This window comes from Diadema antillarum, unplaced genomic scaffold (genome assembly GCF_040938485.1).
Source record: "Diadema antillarum isolate AM-2024a unplaced genomic scaffold, OU_Dant_1.0 scf00000153, whole genome shotgun sequence".
NCBI lineage: Eukaryota > Metazoa > Echinodermata > Echinoidea > Diadematoida > Diadematidae > Diadema > Diadema antillarum.
This window is the reverse complement of record NW_027271042.1, coordinates 10,618-29,917: the sequence shown is the minus strand read 5'-3', so window position 1 is coordinate 29,917 and position 19,300 is coordinate 10,618. Positions and strand designations below refer to the sequence as shown.

Sequence of the window (19,300 nt, the reverse complement as noted above, 5' to 3'; positions counted from 1 at the left end):
GCGTTTAGAGGGGAGTGTCGCGTCGCCATTCAGTAACTATACCCCCCCCCCCCCCCCCCCAACACACACACCACCCGACATAACGCATTACCGGAATAGTGGGGGAGGGGTAGCCCCGGGGTAGTGCAGTTAACATCACAACACACCATGTACATGTAGGCCTACAAGGGAGTTAGATCCCAGCTCTGTGGCCTAATTTAAATTACAGTCAGGGTTGAATTGAACCACATGAAGAAGAAGTCTACATTATGGTTTGGTAGAGACGTAATCATGTTTCTGCGCTGTTTTTTAGTTGGTCGCATGGAAACACTTTAAATATAACAATTGCCACAACTTTCACCTGCAATGTTTTACTGTGCAATATCTTGGATTTCAAACACAGCTGAAACATATTTCTGGTTTAAAAGTTAAACAGCAAACTACAGCTGGTAGGCTGCCTACTACATATGATTACAAATATTTTCCTTACTATATGACATGTACAGTTGTATGTATATCTGCTTATCAATTTTTATATTCCCCTTACATATATATGTATCAATGTGTAACAATATTGATTAATGAGGATTCTGATATTTGCCGATAATTGTCTCTTTATCTCTTAATCTGCAAGAAAACATCTCCGTGAGCACTGAAAAAAAATGCAGAGAAAACCAAATCATGTACATTGTTCTAATCATCACCACCACCCATTACCAATATCCACATCATCATTGCCATTATCACCACCTTTGACATCATCACCATGATCATCACCATCGATCATTACCGACATCAGCATCAACACCACCATTACTTCCACTTATGCCATCATCATCACAATCACCACCATCATCATTTTTACCACCACCATCACTATCATTACCACCTTCAACATCATTACAACCGTCATCACCACCATAATCGCCACAACCAATATTACTGCCACCAAAGTCACCATCATCACAAGTGCCACCATCAACATCATCACCACAACAATCACCATCACCACCATTACTGCCACGAATGCCGCCATCATCATCACAATCACCACCATCACCATCATTACCACCATCATCACCATAATCACCATTAACACCAATGTCACCATTATTACTTTGCACCATCACCATCTTTACCACCACCATATTGATCACCATCAACATCATTTCCACCATCACCATAATCACCATCAACACCATTACTGCCAATATCACCATTATTACCATGCACTATCACCACCACCATCATCATCACTATTTTCACCATCACCATTACTATCACCATTACTGCCACCAATGTCACCATCATTACCAGCATCATCCCGACCATCAACATCACCATCATCACCATCAACAGCACCACCATTACCAACATCATCATCCAAATCACCAACATCATCATCCTAATCACCACCATTGCCATCATTACAACCATTACTACCTCCAGTGTCACCATCACTACCACCACCGTCATCATCACTATAATCATCCCTGCAAAGATGGCAGCAGATCTGTGCCATTAATATGATCACTTGAAACTCCCTCTCTCTTCAATGGTTACGAAGTGCCATTTTTGTTTCTTTTTCATGAAGAGAAATACTTATTGTTCAAACATGACTACCAAGTATAAAGTATGATCACTTGAAACTCCCTCTCTCTTCAATGGTTACGAAGTGCCATTTTTGTTTCTTTTTCATGAAGAGAAATACTTATTGTTCAAACATGACTACCAAGTATAAAGTGTTCTGAAGTAAACCACCCATAGTGCATTGCATGTTGACATAGATGATCGGTGACTCAACCTTAAAGGACAAGTCCACCTTTATATACATTAGGATGGAGAGAATGCAGCAATATTAGTAGAACACATCAGTGAAAGTTTGAGGAAAATCTGACAATCCGTTCAAAAGTTATGAATATTTTAAGTATCTGCGCAGTCACTACTGGATGAGAAGACTACTACAGTGTATGATGTCACATGCGTACAACTATATAAGGAAAATAAAAAGAGAATTTCACAAAACATTACTTTTTGAATAAAGTGCTAATTTCTTCGACTTGCTACTGACGTATGTTAAGGGTAATATTATTCCCCCTGCCTTCTGAAAGAGAGAAGTCGAGTGTTCTTTTGTTATGCGAGAAAAATGGAAATATGTTGAATTTTCTTTATTCTTTCTTTATATCGTTGTACTCATGTGACATCACAATCTTACCTAGTCTTTTCATCCAGCCGTGACTGAGCAGAAACTTCAAAATTTCATAACTTTTGAACGGATTGTCCCATTTTCCTCAAACTCTCACTGATGTGTTCTACTAATATTGCTGCATTCACTCAACCCACATGTCTATGATGGTGAACTTGTCCTTTAACTGCACTTTGCTTGTGTGTGTGTGTGTGTGTGTGTGTGTGTGTGTGTGTGTGTGTGTGTGTGTGTGTGTGTGTGTGTGTGTACTTTCCTAATGAACAGCAAAGCCCCCTTTTGATGTTGCTAGTCTGGAGCTAATAGGAGCGGGCAAAGACCAGCAAAGGTCTGCCGACACCATTTATGACCATTTCACACTTTTTAAACAAACCTAGAGCTATATATCGGTCCCATTTCATTAACACAGCATACATTCAATGTACACACAATCCTCTCAAATTCACTCGCAATAGGTCATTTGGATTGCAATTTAACGATTGCCAGGGTTTATGACACACACATCCCTTGTTCCAACATCAGATAAACAACATGAATTAATGCAGGAGGCCACTTTTGAGGTAGTCATGACATTTTTCTTGGTTTTTATTTATGCAGCTTCATCATATATCAAATTTTGCAATTCATATGTAATGATATAAACCTCTTTATAATACCAGGTTATCTCCACAAAACCCAATGAGGCAAAAAAATAATCGATGCAATGTCATATTTTTTTTTTCTTAATGCTCTCTTCTTTCCTTCCGTCCCCCTTCCCCAGTAACACAAATATGCAGAATGCTTGAATAATAAACTCTGCAAATAGGCAAAAGACACACATTGTATCACAGAAAGCTAATTCTGAATATTCATAGGATACACATATGGCTCATGAATCATTCATGACATTGAAAACATTTACATAGATGCTTGCTCGACGTACAGCTACGTCATGCTGGTCATCCAGCATGGTAAACTTTTTTGTTTTCTTTCTTCCTTGCTATCAAACACCATTCGTGCAAACATCACCAAATTTTGTACAACATCCTGATCTCGACTGCTTTTTAATAAACTTCCAAGGATTGAGCATTCCTTGTGGCTCTGCCCACGCTTACTGCGCTGACTTCTTGAAAACACTCAAAAACAAATCCTTCTTACCTACAGACTATCTACTTTCCCCCAATAGATGTTGTTTTGTCTGCTTGCCTGCAGATATCTGAAAAAAAAAGAAACAAATTCCAGAAAGAATGGGGGAAAGCTCTATGTACATGACAGGGACACAAAAAAGTTAATTTAGCTTTTTTTCTTCTCCTTCTCCCACAGCTGCTAGTTGCTTCATAAGCCATCCACAATGCAAAGCCATATCTAAGAGCCGATATTAAGGAGTCACTGCAGAGCTACATCTGCCGCAGTGACATTTAAAATCACAAAGTGCCACGCAGTTCTGCGTTTGATAAATGCAGGCATTCTCAGGTTTTGCGGGCAAACTCTGAACGCCACCGGCTGGTCGAAATTACATTCCAATGACACAAGTAGTGCCAGCAGTCCCCCCCCCCCCCCAAAAAAAAAAAAAAAAAAAAGTCACAACATGTCCCCCATTGCAGGAAAAGAAAATAATAAGGCAAAGATGTTCGCCAAGAAACGAAGCAAGGTTTATGTTGTGCAAACAATGTACAGAAATCCTTTTCCTTTTCAAGATTGTCAACATCTAATGCATTGCTTTTACAAACAAGGTCCCCAGGCTTTGTGGGATTTGTTAACTCTCTAGACGGTTGCGTTCAGAGCAGTGGTACACTTTCAGCCACATACACGCTTACAAACTATGGTTTTCCAACCGGGTGTGTCACACCCCTACCAAGCAAACAGACCTGCATTTTTCTCTCGCTGTATCATTAAAAAAATCTTAAAATTATATAGATATGTATATATATTTTTAAAACATATACATATATTTCTGAAGCAATGTACATTATTGGTATGTACACGTATAACATTACAGCGCGAAAGAGAGTAAAGCGAGACACACACTGTACAAAGGAAACCAAACGAGAGCAACAGGTGATAAAATCGGTCAGAGCATTCCGTCATTAATCCTCTGCACAGTGACTGCACACTGTTACTTTGATATGTACACTTCCAATATCACTTGGTAAAATGGCATCACAACGTTTGACTTTTCCTTTCACAAAAGACACAGTCGATTAGACAGACAAGCATTCAGACTTATAAAGTCATTCAGTTCTATTACAACAAGAAACATATACACAAATAAAAAAAAAAGAGGGCCAACTTTTTGGCCTTAAAAAAAAAAAAAAGGTACAAAAGGAAAGAAAAAACAAAATACAAGGCTCTTAACAAATGCACACACATCAAAAAGCTGGTAATCTCAGTTCTATATCCCCACACATAGACTTTCCTGTACCCTTTCCCTTTTTTCTCTTTTCCTCTCCAACGGCTGTAGCAGACGCGAACCATAGACATTATAACGTCATAATAGCACCAGGTTTTACATGAGTTCTGTTCTGCTTATGCCAAAATATCATAAAATGAGACAAAAAGGAAAGGAAAACAGACAAATAGACAGACAGACACACACACACAAACAGATGTCTGTTGTCTGAAGAAAACAAAGTTTATGTCAGGGACCATACCAAAGGAGAACATTATCTTCATAAATCCTTTTTACTACACAGTGCTGAGCTGCACTACACCAATCACGAAGAGTTTGAGTTTCTTGTCACAAGACAATTTTGATGTTCGTCATGAACGATCCATGGCTCTACATATGGAAAAAAAAAGAAAAATGAAAAAAAAAAAGATAAAAATTGCCAAAATGAGAGTACAGTGTATGAGGGAGGAAAAATCAATCTTGCAGAGGAATACAAATCTCTGGACAGAAAGTGTCTTTAAAACTCGGGCGTTTAATTTTGTTTTCTTCTATCAGTCCACTCCACAGCAACACGCCCATTGTACTACCTGACGACTAACTACTGTAATGCATTTCGCATCCAACGTACCTTCAAATAAACAGACATTTTGCAGATATTTTCCGAGCTTTTTCCCACAACATCATACAAAGGAAAAAATCATAGCATTTTGTCATGACTGACGTAAATTTCATGTCTCTTTTGTCATTCTCAGCACAGAAAATGGATGAATTCCATGGAGCCACGACAGATCTTTGTCAGTGCTTGACAGCTACAGATGACATAATGGTATTTTAAGTGCCCCTAACTCTTCAAAACTTTAAAAGAAATCCACCGAGTCTGCCTTCATGCCTAGATTAGAAAAGAAAAAATACTATCTGAGAAGAAAAGTCTTTGAAACAAAATCAAGAGAGAGAGAGAGAGAAAAAGAAAGGTTCCTGGTGTCAAGTTACATCAATGTTAATCTTATCCATTCCCTTTTTTTCATATAATTCAAGAAATAAGATTTAGAAGATTTGGTACTATGGATTCTCTTCCTTATTTATGTATCATTTTTTTTCTTTCTTATCTTAATATGCAGAGATGCAGAGACAAACTGACTGACGGACAAACACTCCTACACACAGACTCTTTCCTATACATACTGTGCCCCTCAAAGACAGAGGGGAAAACTGACCTCTCGAACTCTGACCCCTCGAACTCTGACCCCTCGAACTCTGACCCCTTCAAAGTGGTGACCTCTCCAAATCGGTGACCAAAGGAAAAGTGAGATCACTTCAAACACTACTACGCTCAGTTAAATAGTAATTGAATACAGCGACTACTGGCCAGGCAAGTAAGATATAAATATATGTATGTATATATACCACCACTTCTTTAGATGTGTGCCATTTGTTTCCTACAACCCTGGTGGGGTGGGGTGGGGGAAGGGGGATGGGGGAAGGGAGGGGCAGGGGGTCAAAGTTCAAAATACCCATAGGTGCATGGATACAACTACTCAGTTTTTTTTTTTTCCTGGCACTGGCTATAGTATGGTATCAAACTGCAGCATCAAACCGCTTTAAAGTCTGACAAATTCCCACATGAACATTAATCAACATATGGTAAACCTGAATGCAGCATATAGAGAACTTGTTTTGACAAACAAAAGAAAAAAAAAGAGAGAGAAAAAAAAAACATTTACAAGGAACTAACTGTACATCATACAGGAATAACAAATGCAGGTGACTACCTACCACACGCAAATGGATAATTTTCGGAGTAAATGAAGAAAAGCTTACCAGGAAAAAAAAAATATATGTATATATTTACACGTCATGGGGATACGGAAAGTGCATTTGACAAATAGAGCAATTTTTCTTCTTCTCCACAGTTTTCACATTAATGGACATGAATGAGGTATGTGAATGAACGTGGACACATGTATAAACAGACACGAGACGAGAAATTTAAAGAAAATCACAAAATAAAACACAATGAGCTCGGCTACTGCAATTCTGAACAATAGAAATGGCAAAAATATTATGACAAATTCTCTTTTGTGGCATCGTGTATGTGAGGTATTCCATTCATAAGACAAATTATGACATTAAGAATTGTACAACTGCCAACAAATTTGGCGTTTGAACCCATTCATGTCTAATTGGTGATGTATAAGGGTTGGGGTCTCGTACAGAAAAGATTTGTTCAACAATTAATAAATTCATCCATTCATTCTTCAATGAATACACTAACAAAACTTGCGCACCTTTATGAACAGTGGCATTGCAGAAGCAACTGAAAATGTCGTAGTTCAACCTAAACAAAACAATTTGAGATAAAATGCATCTGCCCACCATTGGACAAGATAGTGAAGCATTGCGCTTGAGGACTGACAAACAGAAAAAAAAAATAGCCACCAAGCACAAATTTCCACAAAATACCCCAAGTAAAAACACTGTACCATAATACTGCTCAAAGAATGGTCTTTGTACATATATACTATATTTCTGTAATCATAAAGGATCTATATATATATTTACATGCACATATTCATATATCTATACGGATCTTCTCCTGCTACCTACACACAGTTCGTTACACTCGAAAAAAGCAGGACAAGCGGAACCAAAATCAGTGTTTTCTTCCCCAAAGTTTGAATAAACATCACAATGCCAGTCTTGAGTCAGGACATGGCTCTGATCTCCAGCTACAAGCAGGTTGTAAAATGATACGGGCACAAACCTGGAGGCAAAACACACAGCCTGCATCAACCCGACAAATATTCTAAAAAATTATCGCTGCGAATGGCGCTTTCCATTCTATACACATCTACACTCACTGCAAGTTCTGTTCTGTTAGGGTTTACGCTGAGAAAATTAAGCTGACAATGACACACAATTCTACCGAGACGTCACAAAAAAACGCTCTGCAAGAAACAAGCCAATAAAAAGATGGTATACAAATCAACTGCCAAAAAAGAAGGAAAAAAAAATTGAGGAAACATAAAGTATAAAATTTACCCGTCACGATCGATTTTCCGCCAGAGAGCCGACACAAGTAGCGCTACTGCCGATTTAAAGGAATCTTAATCATTCCTACTACCTCAAATTTGCATCACAATGCACTCACACGACTCCATTTACAGATATATGATCAATTTGATCACACTTTTTTGTAAATTTTTATTTTTTGTCGTACGTCGACCTGAAATTGGAACCTTTTTTTTTTTTCAGCTCTGCAAATTTTTCCTCTTTTTATTTCATTCCTCTCTCTCTCTTCTGCTAAATCTGCTTCTTTAGCTGTAGAGATGGATTTCTCCCATATACATCACGACTAAGTGCGTGCTGCGTTCTAGTACATATATCAAAACTACCCAAAGCCTGTCTTTGCCAGGAAGTTTGCTGCTGTTTTTTCTCTCCCTCTCTCTCTCTGTCTCTCATCTTCTCTTTGATTCATATCATATCTTGACAGCATTGATATTATGCTTGCTCATGTACACACATTCACATATATATATTTACATACTCACATGTTTCCTTTGTTTTGTATTTTGTTTCGAACAAATGGGTGCGAGGATCAAGCGCCTACGCGCTCCCCTTCCTTTTGTGACAACAAAAAAAGACATTGTAGAGGACATTGATATTTCAAAAGACACATTGCCTCATCTACAACATCCACACTTTTTGGTGAAGCTCTGTTTCTTTTCTCTTTTTCTTCAGTGTGAGTAAAGGTTCAAGTAAATATGTATAAAAATCACAAGGAACATGTAAAACTTCTTGACAGCATACCACTCTAAACATGCATTTTTTGTTCATGAACTCGGTTCTTCTTTGTTTTCATTGAATTAGTACCATGATTTCTTTTCTCCCCCCCCCAAAAAAAAAACAAGAGACCCGCGGGTCTAGCGCTCACCTGAGTATCGCAAGTTCACCTTTCACGCAGTCACTAATCTAAATTAAAATTTGACCAGGCATTCTCAAGTAGAAGATGAAAATGTACAATAAGGGCCCAATTTTTTAAAGATTCCTTAATTTGGGGGGATTGGGGCCCCCTGGGGCCCTCTGGGTGGGGCATGGTGCCCATTTTGATAAATTGAGATCCTGACCCCCTAGGGATGCTACCTGCCAAGTTTGACAAAAATCCATCATGAGGTTTTCAGGAAGAAGATGAAAATGTACAATTCAGGCCCCCATTTGGACCCTTCCAACCACCCCCCCCCCCCCTACCCAAGAGGGGCACCCCTGGATCTCCTATGAACAAACTTCAAACTACAGTCATTAATGTACTCACTCATAATATTATCTCAGCTCTATAACTTCTGATTCTAGAGAAGATTTATAAAGATTCCTTCATTTGGGGGGTTTGGGACCCCTGGGGGCCCCCTGGGTTGGGCATGGTGCCCATTTTAACAAATTGAGATCCTAACCCCCTAGGGATGCTACCTGCCAAGTTTGGTGAAAATGGGTCATGGGGTTTTCAAGAATAAGATAAAAATGTACAATTTAGGCCCCATTAGGACCCCTCCTCACCCCCTCCCCTGGGTCCCAAGGGGGGCACCCCTGATTCTGCCATGAACAAACTTGAAACTGCAGTCATCAATGTACTAACTCATAGTATTAACTTAGCTCTATCACTTCTGGTTCTAGAGAAGAAGATTTTTGCGGATTCCTTAATTTTGGGGGGTTTGGGCCCCCTGGGGGCCCCCTAGGTGGGGCATGGTGCCCATTTTAACAAATTGAGTTCCTAACCCCCTAGGGATGCTACCTGCCAAGTTTGGTGAAAATGGGTCATGGGGTTCTCAAGAAGAAGATGAAAATGTACAATTTAGGCCCCATTAGAACCCTTCCCCACCCCCCTCCCCTGGGTCCCAAGGGGGGCACCCCTGATTCTGCCATGAACAAACTTGAAACTACAGTCATCAATGTACTAACTCATAGTATTAACTTAGCTCTATCACTTCTGGTTCTAGAGAAGAAGATTTTTACAGATTCCTTAATTTTGGGGGGTTTGGGCCCCCCTGGGGGCCCCCTGGGTGGGGCATGGTGCCCATTTTAACAAATTGAGTTCCTAACCCCCTAGGGATGCTACCTGCCAAGTTTGATGAAAATCGGTCTTGGGGTTTTCAAGAAGAAGATGAAAATGTAAAAAGTTTACGCACGACGCACGACGGACGACGGACGACGGACGACGGACGACGGACGACGCACGACGCACGACGGACGCCGGACGAAGGGCGATCGCAATAGCTCACTTGAGCCTTTGGCTCAGGTGAGCTAAAAACCCAAAACATCCAAGTGCCATCGGAATCCCTGACGAGATCCCAATGGGAATTCCTGTCGACCGAATGACAAATGAACATTTGATAACATGTGATTTGCCACATAAGATAACATGACCTGGACCAGACCCATTATGTGAAACACAAACGATGAGTACAAAGATTTCAGTCTTGTCAGTCACTCCCAACGCCCCCCCCCCCCGCAAAAATTGTCACAAAAATGCATCCTAGTTACCATTTACTATCGATGGCCTACCCTCCCCAAACACTCCACAATCTCTAATTGCCATAGCAACCCCTCCACCATCAGAGGTGGAGGAGGCTCAGAGGGGGTTCTCTTCCCCTGCAGAAAACAAAAAATATAACCACCCCTCTTTTCGCAATCACACCCATATTCTGCTAGTGAGTCACAACAAGAGAAACGTACGTATCCAGCAATACGAAGACATAGGAGTAAGACATAGGGATTTGGACCACTCGGAAAAAAATAAACAAAAACGCAACAGTGCCACAATTTTACAACCTGTCACAACCTGTTAACAGCTGTGACAATGTACCTATGATACACAAAACACATTTCACAACATTGAGAGCTATCAAGAAATGACATAGAAAAGGACGAAAGAGAGAGAGAGAGAGAAAAAAAAAAAGGTGAATCAGAAAAGAGACCCATCATCATCACATCAGAAGCTGATGTAAAATTTCATTCACATTTACAGCAACATTTTTCTTTCCCCCCTCCCCAAATATATCCCGTTTTGGGTCAAATAAACGAAATCAAAGTGAGGTAATTTGGATATATATATATATACCTATACATATATCTTTCTTCTTTCTTTTCAGTAGCTCATGCAAGCGATAACAATGTATACAATAAGGCAAGATATAACGCACCAATTTGCCTTTTACAATGAGGTTAAACACTCCCAATGAGAGAGGCTAGGCATATCAATTTTCTTTTTTGTAACATCTATTTACAAGAACAAAAAGATAACAAAACCGAATCCAGCTGCATAATTTGTCTTTTATGACAATATCCTACCAAATGATAGTAAAACTTTTTTTTCATTACAAAGAAGAACAAATTAACACATAACATGAAATAAAAATATGTATCACAAATTTATAAAGATTATCTCCATTTTCACTTTCCTTTTTCCATAGTAAAGATTAAAAAAGAAAAGAAGGAAAAAAAGAAGAAGAAAAAACAAAACAAAACAAGCCAGAGGTAGCAATTTCACTTGGAGATTTTTGTCGAAACTTTGATAATGCCTTTTCCTGGGTTTGAAATAGGCGAGGTCGCACCTCAACACTTTTCTTGTTCCATGCGTGCCCTAAATCAGAACAGCTGACGAGACTAAAAACTGCAGCAAGAAAACAACAACAACAAAACACACCTGCGATTGCAGCAGGTGAGAGATAAATCAATGGCAGTGGCGGTAGCCTCATATAAAAACTTTCGTATGCAAAAAGAAAAAGAAGAAAAATTACCTAAAAGAACATCCACAGATCAGGTTACATGACATCTTTGCAGTCAAAACGTATGTATACAAACATGCATATATATGCACATGAGTGATATGTATACATATACATACGTAGATATACGTATTCTACTATGCTTTAGCGCAAGGGAGGAAAAAACAACCATAAGATACATTTGCAAAATGAAAATGACATCAAGATGTGATGTAATTTCTATCATACACATAATTTAAAAAAAGGGAGAGAAAAAAATCTCACAAAATGCACAGCACTGTGGTCAATTCAAAATGCAATTATATTCAAAAGAGGTTAGATATTAGAGATTAGAATTTTGGCATCTGGAACACAGCATAAATGGATATGTTGCTTGTATGTACAAGAGGGTGTGATGACAATGGTGTTTGGAAAATTTCAACCAAAAAAAAAAAGTGAAAGAGAATAAATAAATATCCAAGTATGGCTGCAAGGAGACTAACATGAAGGAATAATCCAGTCACTATTACTACTCCCTTTTAATGCATTTCTTGATTTCTACATCAGTGCTTTCAGCAGCATAGTAGTAAGACGGGAAACAGCAATTCCCGAATCAAAGTGTGTCCAAAGAGAAAGCGATCCTCTTATGACATCTCTATATCACACTAAAGCAGAGCTTTGTTCCACCGTATCATGAAACTCGCTTAATCACAAAATCTCAAGAGAAAGGAGTTATGCTTAAACATAGGGAAGGGAGAAAAAAATAACAACAACAACAACCATACGCTATGGTACCAATATTCACTTCTTTGGTACATTCTCTCGTTTGTTTTGAAAGCCGATGCACAGCTCAGAGAGTGGGGACTGTTTGTTCGTTTTTTTACTTCTTCTTTGCCGGGTGACTCTGGTCTGCCGAGCCATCTCGTCGCTTGTCACCGTCGCACGCCTTCTTCTCTCCCGCCTCCCTCTCCACCTCGCCAGCATCCTTCTCCTCCTCCTTTCTCGACGCTCCCTCGCCCCGCCCTTCTCTCGTCTCTGGACTGGCAGCCTCCCTGGCGACTGGTGACGGCGATGGAGACTCTTCCTTCTCCCCCTCCTCCCGCCGCTCTGCACCCTTGGTTGCCGTGCTCTGTGACTCCGCCCCATCCTCTACCAGCTCCTTCTCCTCCGCATCCCCCTCCTCCTTCTCCATCTCTTTCTCCAGCCCGTTGGGCCTCCGCCTCCGCCTCTCCCTCCGATGCTGCTCCAACTCTTGCCTCAGCTGGTCCCGCTCTTCCTCCAGCTCGCGGACGCGGTCCCTCAGCTGCTCGTTCTGGGAGGCCAGCCGGTCGTGGCTCCGCCCGAGCTCGGTGTTCTTCTCGCTGCGCCGGCTCCGCGCCTGCTCAACCTCGCGCTTGAGGCGCTGCCGCGAGTCGTTGGCCTCACGGAGCTTGCGCTCGTACTCAATCCGTAACCGGTCCAGCTCCTTGCGAAGTGAACGCTTGGATTCGAGCGCTTCACGGAGCTTGTCTTTCTTGGTCAGTCGCAAGAACTCCAGCTCCTGCAAGCACACACAAAGTCAATTTTCAAATTGATAACATTTCAACCCCCATACATCAGATATTCAATATTCCTATGCACATCTTCTCCCCTTCCAAGCAACAATGCCAATGACCACTACCAATGAAAAAACAAAAACAAAAACAAAAACAAAAACTGAGCTGCAAAAACAAACAAACAAAAAAATGCTCATATGTCGTTTCCAGCACACATGTCTGAGCTAGCCCAGTATCAGATCATCATATCCGCTATCCTTCAGAGAAATGGACATCCTCTTGCAAGCTAAGAGCAGGTTGAACACACTGCTACACTCCAAATTACAAACAATATAAACCCAGTGACCATGCCGGTGCAGAGTATTCTAGGGGGGCTGTAGAGTACCAAAGCTATGATGTCACAGTCTTTTGTTATAGCCTAACTTTGGAACCAGGTACTAGCAACAATAGTGTTCACAGATATTCTGGCCAGGTGAGGTTGTTAAGAACCAGTTTCCATGGCGATAAATGGCAAAGACATCACACTCAGGTACTATTGCCTTTAGGTAATGGGAGTGTAGAGTGTATTTAAGGGGCTACTGCCATAATAAGGGAATGGAAAAAAGACAGAAATCAACGCTCACCTGCTGTAGATTTCTCTTGGCAGCAAGGACGCCCTGTAGCCGTTCTTCGTGCCGGATGCGTATCCTGTAGAACTCGTGGAGGAGCTTCTCCCGGCCCCCCCTGGAGTCGAGGGCGTCTCCCTCCAACAGCATCGTCTTCACCATCTCAATCTCCTGCTCCATGGTGGTCTCCGGTACATCGCTGTCTTCTGGAGGATGAAACGATGATGAAGAAAGATGAACACGATTATGAAAACGATTACAATGAAGTTGGCTCTTTGCATTAAATTACAAATACCTATGTGAAAGTGTAAAATCTTTTATAAAGACATAGAACACATCTCTTCATTTTACTCTTCATACAGTTTAAGCTCATCAAAAGCTCTCGCAGCGCAGAACATATACATAGGTTGAGTATGCACTTTATAACTTTACATCATTACAGTACTAAAAGTAGACAAGCTCAATGGCATATCTGCGCTAGTCTTGTAAGGAAAACAGTTCATCTGTGATCACTCTTATCCATCGCGTGCAGATTTTTCAAGTTTCAAACTCCCTTTACAACAGAAGAATACACAATTTTTAAAATGAATCCATTCATAAAGAAATGACTACGTACATACACACGGCATCTTTATCAAAAATTAAACAATCAACAATCACACATATTATAAACAAATGAAAACACAAACCCATACTCATGTAAAGTTACAAATATATAAATGAATACAACAATATTTAAATCTCAGCTTCTATTCATCATCAGCAGGATGCTGACATCCACAGAAATAAGAAAATAAAATTATCAAGTGTGAACAATAATCTAGTTGTGTTAAAACATCAATTTTCACAGAAGTACCCTCTTCTAAGAATAATTGCGTTATATAAATCTACAGGTAAATGGACGTTAGATCTCATTTGTAGTACACCCTGTGAGAGGCTAACTTGTTATGCATGATTTTAACCCTTTGTAAGCTTAGAGTTCTGATTGGCACAGAAAACCCCCATAGCCCTGTACACACTGTCCTACATCCCTGGTGGAGTAAGGGTTAAAGGGAAGATAAACCCCAAGAGCAATGTGAGTTGAGTGAAAGCAGCAACATTAGTAGAACACATTAGTGAAAGTTTGAAGAAAATCGGACAATCGATGCAAAAGTTATGAATTTTTAAAGTTTTGATGTTGGAACCGCTGGATGAGGAGACTACTAGAGGTTATGACGTATGAGTGGACAACAATACCAAGAAAATATAAAGAAAATTCTGCAAAAATCCATTTTTCATGAAAATTACAAATTCCATCAACGTGATATTGACATATGTTAAGGGTAGCAATTATTCCCCCTGCTTTCTGAAAGCGGTTGGTCCATTGCTCTTTCATAATTCTAGAAAAGTGAATTTTTGTTGAATTTCCTTTATATTTTCTTTGTATTGTTGTCCACTCATACGTCATATCCTCTAGTAGTCTCCTCATCCAGCGGTTCCAACACCAAAACTTTAAAAATTCATAACTTTTGCATCGATTGTCCGATTTTCCTCAAACTTTCACTGATGTGTTCTACTAATGTTGCTGCTTGCACTCAATCCACATTGTTCTTTGGGTTTACCTTCCCTTTAAAACACTGCTTTTCTGACGACACTCACCGCACTTGATGTCAAGCTCTTTCTCTCTGTCCGGTGACAGCGACTCTGTGGACGAAGGCGAGAGTTTCATGGGGGGCGCCAGGGCGACGTTGGGTGCAAATTGGCTGTCAAATCTGTGCAGAGGGAAGTGGGGGGGGGGGGGAGTGGAAGGGAAAATGACTTTGTTACCCAGCAGACTGGTAAGATGGCACAGCCTTAGAAAGACTTGTAAAAGCTCTTCATTTCTTGCATGACTGCCCGTAAATCCACAATAAATGATACTGCATTACAGTTAATAGGCAACAGTCAAAGGCACCAGTCGCGCACAAATTCAAATTTTCATCAGAGAGAGCAGTATGAAACATAAGTACACTGTAAAATTATGAGGTTTGGTGCTCTGTTTATGTTTGACAGTCCATTTATGAGGGATGATTTCTTATCAACAAATAAATCTGGTAGACATGGGAGCAGAAAGGGGAGTAAACAATTTGATTCTATGGTATCAACCATGTCTGTAACTAGCAGACATGCATGATTTCCATACAATATCTTCCCATCTGTTGGCAACTAAATCACTTATTTTTTTTTTCTGCTAAAATTCCATTTCAACACCAAATGACATAAGTACACTGAGTCCTCATACGAGGACTTGTGGATTGGGCGAGAGTGGTAACCAAACACTTCTCCCCCATCTCCACTAACACATGAAGAAGTGGAGGAAGGCAAGGGACTCACTTGGAAGCTGCTGTATGGGGCACCACTCTCTCTGGGTTGAGGAGCACCGGTGGGCCCATGCTGAGGTAGGTCGGCATTCCACTTCTGTAGGTGGGAAAAGAAATTGCACAATTTAAGGTTAGCTGTGAGGTATGTTAATTCTGGAAAGCAAAGGGATGGCATCTCTGGCAGGTGTTTACAAAGTTATTCCCCCCTCTGGTAAAGTCCACTCTAAAGAATTGCTAATATCCATAGGTAATTCTCTTGTTTTCGTTCACTTTATTACTACGTATTGACATATCATGGTTATGTACTGGTAGTTCTTTTTCTCAAGCAAGGTAATAATTGTGAGTTAATAACAATGTTAGATATGCGACATCACCACCTATAACAATAGCTTTTGGGTTTAGCTCAGCAGGCAGCATATTCCAGAAGAAAAAAGAATACTGGTGTTCTCTAGTTCTCCCTTTTTCTTTTTTGATGTGTAAAGTTGACTTGAACCCATTGAGGACGGTCTGATTTTGCTACAACACGCATTTCCCATAGACACCTGCCTGAGTACACTCGGGACTCATCCTCAACGGGTTAAGACTCCAAAGCAAAGTTGATTTTAGAAGGAAATCAGAGACCAAAAAAGCTACAATTCAGTGAATCTTTGAACCAAATCGGCGTCAATTGGTGAATCCATAAATACAGCACTGCAAATATGGTACATTGTACATGTGAAGTCTGTTGCTCCTTCTCTCTTATATTCATCTAAACTATCTACCAATCAATCTATCTATCTATCTATCTATCTATCTGTCTATCTATCTATCTATCTATCTATCTATCTATCTATCTATCTATCTATCTATCTATCATACTCACAAATATCCATTACTATGTACTGGTATAGTAGATATAATCATGTTTGAACATTATACACACATTGTATACAATGTATATAGGCCTACATACCTATACATACATGTATATGCACAAACACTCTCACATACAAACAGCAAGAGCTGCAATTGCCAATGAAAGCCATAAGAGAAGGAAGTTGAATGGCCGTAAGGACACTTCTCAGGTTAATGACGACCCTTCATTACTCTTGCCAAGAACCTATTTCCTACAAGTGAAACTTTATTTACTCATTAACGATGGGGGAAAGGGGAAAAGGAAACCGCCTTAACCTTCAGTTACTTTCCCTTTCGAAAGGAAATGTGCCGTGGGTGGAGCATTAATGTGATATCAAGTGTTACTGTGTATAAAGTTCAAGTGGCTATTAAAAGGTGGATGAGACTTCAAAACAGAAACTGGCGTCTGTTGTTATGACTGAGAGACAGGTATTTTTTCTGCAAACAATACGCCAAGAGGCGGGTCTTGTTTCACCCGGAAGAATACTTCTAGACTGCCGTTATGTCTGCTGTGCGCGACAAGAATACAGAAACAGACACGCAGAGAGACACGGAGGAAACAAACAGCCCTCTGAGCGGTCTAGGGGGAAGTTGAAAGGGGAATTCATAAGATTGTTGAGAAGGAAACAGAACGAAGAACCACATATCACCTATCCAGACAGGTGGAACCATGTGATAGGTAGAGTGCCTGTGTCTACTTGAAACTGACTTTCGCATCCCAATTGTAGCTTTCATACAAATATAAACACACACATAGCCAAACAAACAAATAATCTTCAGAAAAAAGGCTTCTAGAAGATGTGTGGTATAAAAACTTTCTTTGTTCTGTCATTGCCATGGCAACTGGAGTGCGAATGCTGTCAACAGCTGTTTATGGTGTTGGCCCAGAAAGGGTCAACTTTAAAGAGTGGCAAAAAAAGGATCCTTATACCGACAGCAATGACTGAATAGAAGAAGAAGAAGAAGAGGGAAAAAAAATCAAACTAGCACCAGCAGGGAGGGGACGGGGATGGGTGAGGACCAGGGTCATATACGTACCTATCTCTGACAAGCACCGTTCCGTGGTCTGGCAGGATGCCCCCCTTGCCCTCCTTGTTGAGGATGCTGGGAGACCAGGGACGGAAGGCGGAGGGCCGCTGGAGGGGCACAGAGCCGCCCCACGACGACGTGATAATGGCATCTTTGCTCAGCTCCTCCTCATCATCCTCGCCCGGTTTCAGTCTCTTAGCGTTGCCATTCTCATCCAGTCCCTGGAAAAGAGGGACAAAAGGAATAATGCGAGATAGTATAATTTAATAACCCCAGCCTTATAACATAAAATATGGCATGATAAACAGGTTTGTGGTCTGCCACTGTTGATGCTTTCTATTCCTTTTGAAGTATGGTGATAATAAGTACCTACATCTGTAGATAATATCATTGCCACAAACATTTGCAGTAGGTGACTTTGAAAGTTACCAGAATGGAAAGAGAGATTCGTATTAGGAGAATTGCAGTAAAGTAAAATATGTGTGTGAAGCATCTGCACTATAAACGTGTGAAGTCATAAAACATTTATTGCCAAATCTGAAGTTCTGCAATTGATAGACATTTCATCTCAGGGCATTATGCTCATTTCATTTGGCACAGTAAGATTATTCCATCTCAGTCGATTTCTCCAACAGGAGGTAAACTGACTGCGATGTCTTCCTCCATGGCCACACCCACAACTCATCTCTTATCATTCTCATCACCAATAAACATCATCATCACCACCACCACCACCACCACCTTCCCCCCCCCCCCAAAAAAAAAAAAAACCCACCAGATACCACACCCTTCCCTAGTCTGCACCTCCAGGAGGAGCCATCTTGATCTTAAACAAGTTTCTTTACCTCAACTCCGGAGGCCCACACAACCCTCCCCCTCCCCTCCCCCCCCCCCAACACACACATAAAATAATCACAAAGCAACATGATTCGCGATAACCGCAAATCATGTTTATGCAAAGGGGAAGCGCAATCTCAAGGCAAATAAACAGAGCGTGCTCACATGCTCTACACGGACCTAGTGTCCAAATATAGCTCACAGTCACAATAAAAAAAAAAAAAAAAATGGAGAAAAGATCACATAGAAATTGATGACAAATGAGAACGTTGCCCTACATACAGAGTCAGGTCGTTTCATGTTGCTTTTTCTGTTTTTTGGTTGTTTAACTACAATTAAAGGCAGCAGATGTTGTTATGAAAGCAAGTTCATTCACCCAGTCTCAGTCAGTCTTTCGCGAGATGACATTTGGCACAAAGAAGTAGATGAAGAATTAAAAAAAAAAGCGTGTCAGAGTTGAACTCAAAACAGAAAGGCACTGAAAATGATTGGACAATACAAGTGTGTCTCTCCTCTACCTTTTACTGCTCTCATTTTCCACTGATCTGAAGATCAGCTAAGAGAGCCAACTGGTCTTAGTTTACATCAAATATAATATGCAAATGTTTCAATTGCAGTTTCGATATGCTGTCACTATTGGCCAAACTTACCCATGTTCAGGCAACAGTAACACTTGATCCTTTTCAAATATGCGCCACTTAGGGCCTACGCCATGGTTAAGATACAAATAGGATCTGAACTTCTCAATCAATGTCA

The 19,300-nt window shown here is 40.4% G+C and overlaps 1 protein-coding gene across 1 annotated transcript; it reads right to left on the bottom strand.

The window, feature by feature from the left end:
* Nucleotides 1–12,130: 12,130 nt before the first annotated feature.
* LOC139721980 (uncharacterized) lies at nt 12,131–18,373 on the bottom strand. The gene is made up of 6 exons (XM_071633307.1): nt 18,356–18,373; nt 17,717–17,928; nt 15,798–15,881; nt 15,084–15,196; nt 13,464–13,651; nt 12,131–12,845 (listed from the first exon to the last, which is right to left on the bottom strand). The coding sequence occupies exons 1-6, from the start codon at nt 18,371–18,373 to the stop codon at nt 12,186–12,188; spliced, it is 1,275 nt and encodes a 424-aa protein (XP_071489408.1). The 3' UTR covers nt 12,131–12,185.
* Between the last annotated feature and the right edge of the window lie 927 nt (nt 18,374–19,300).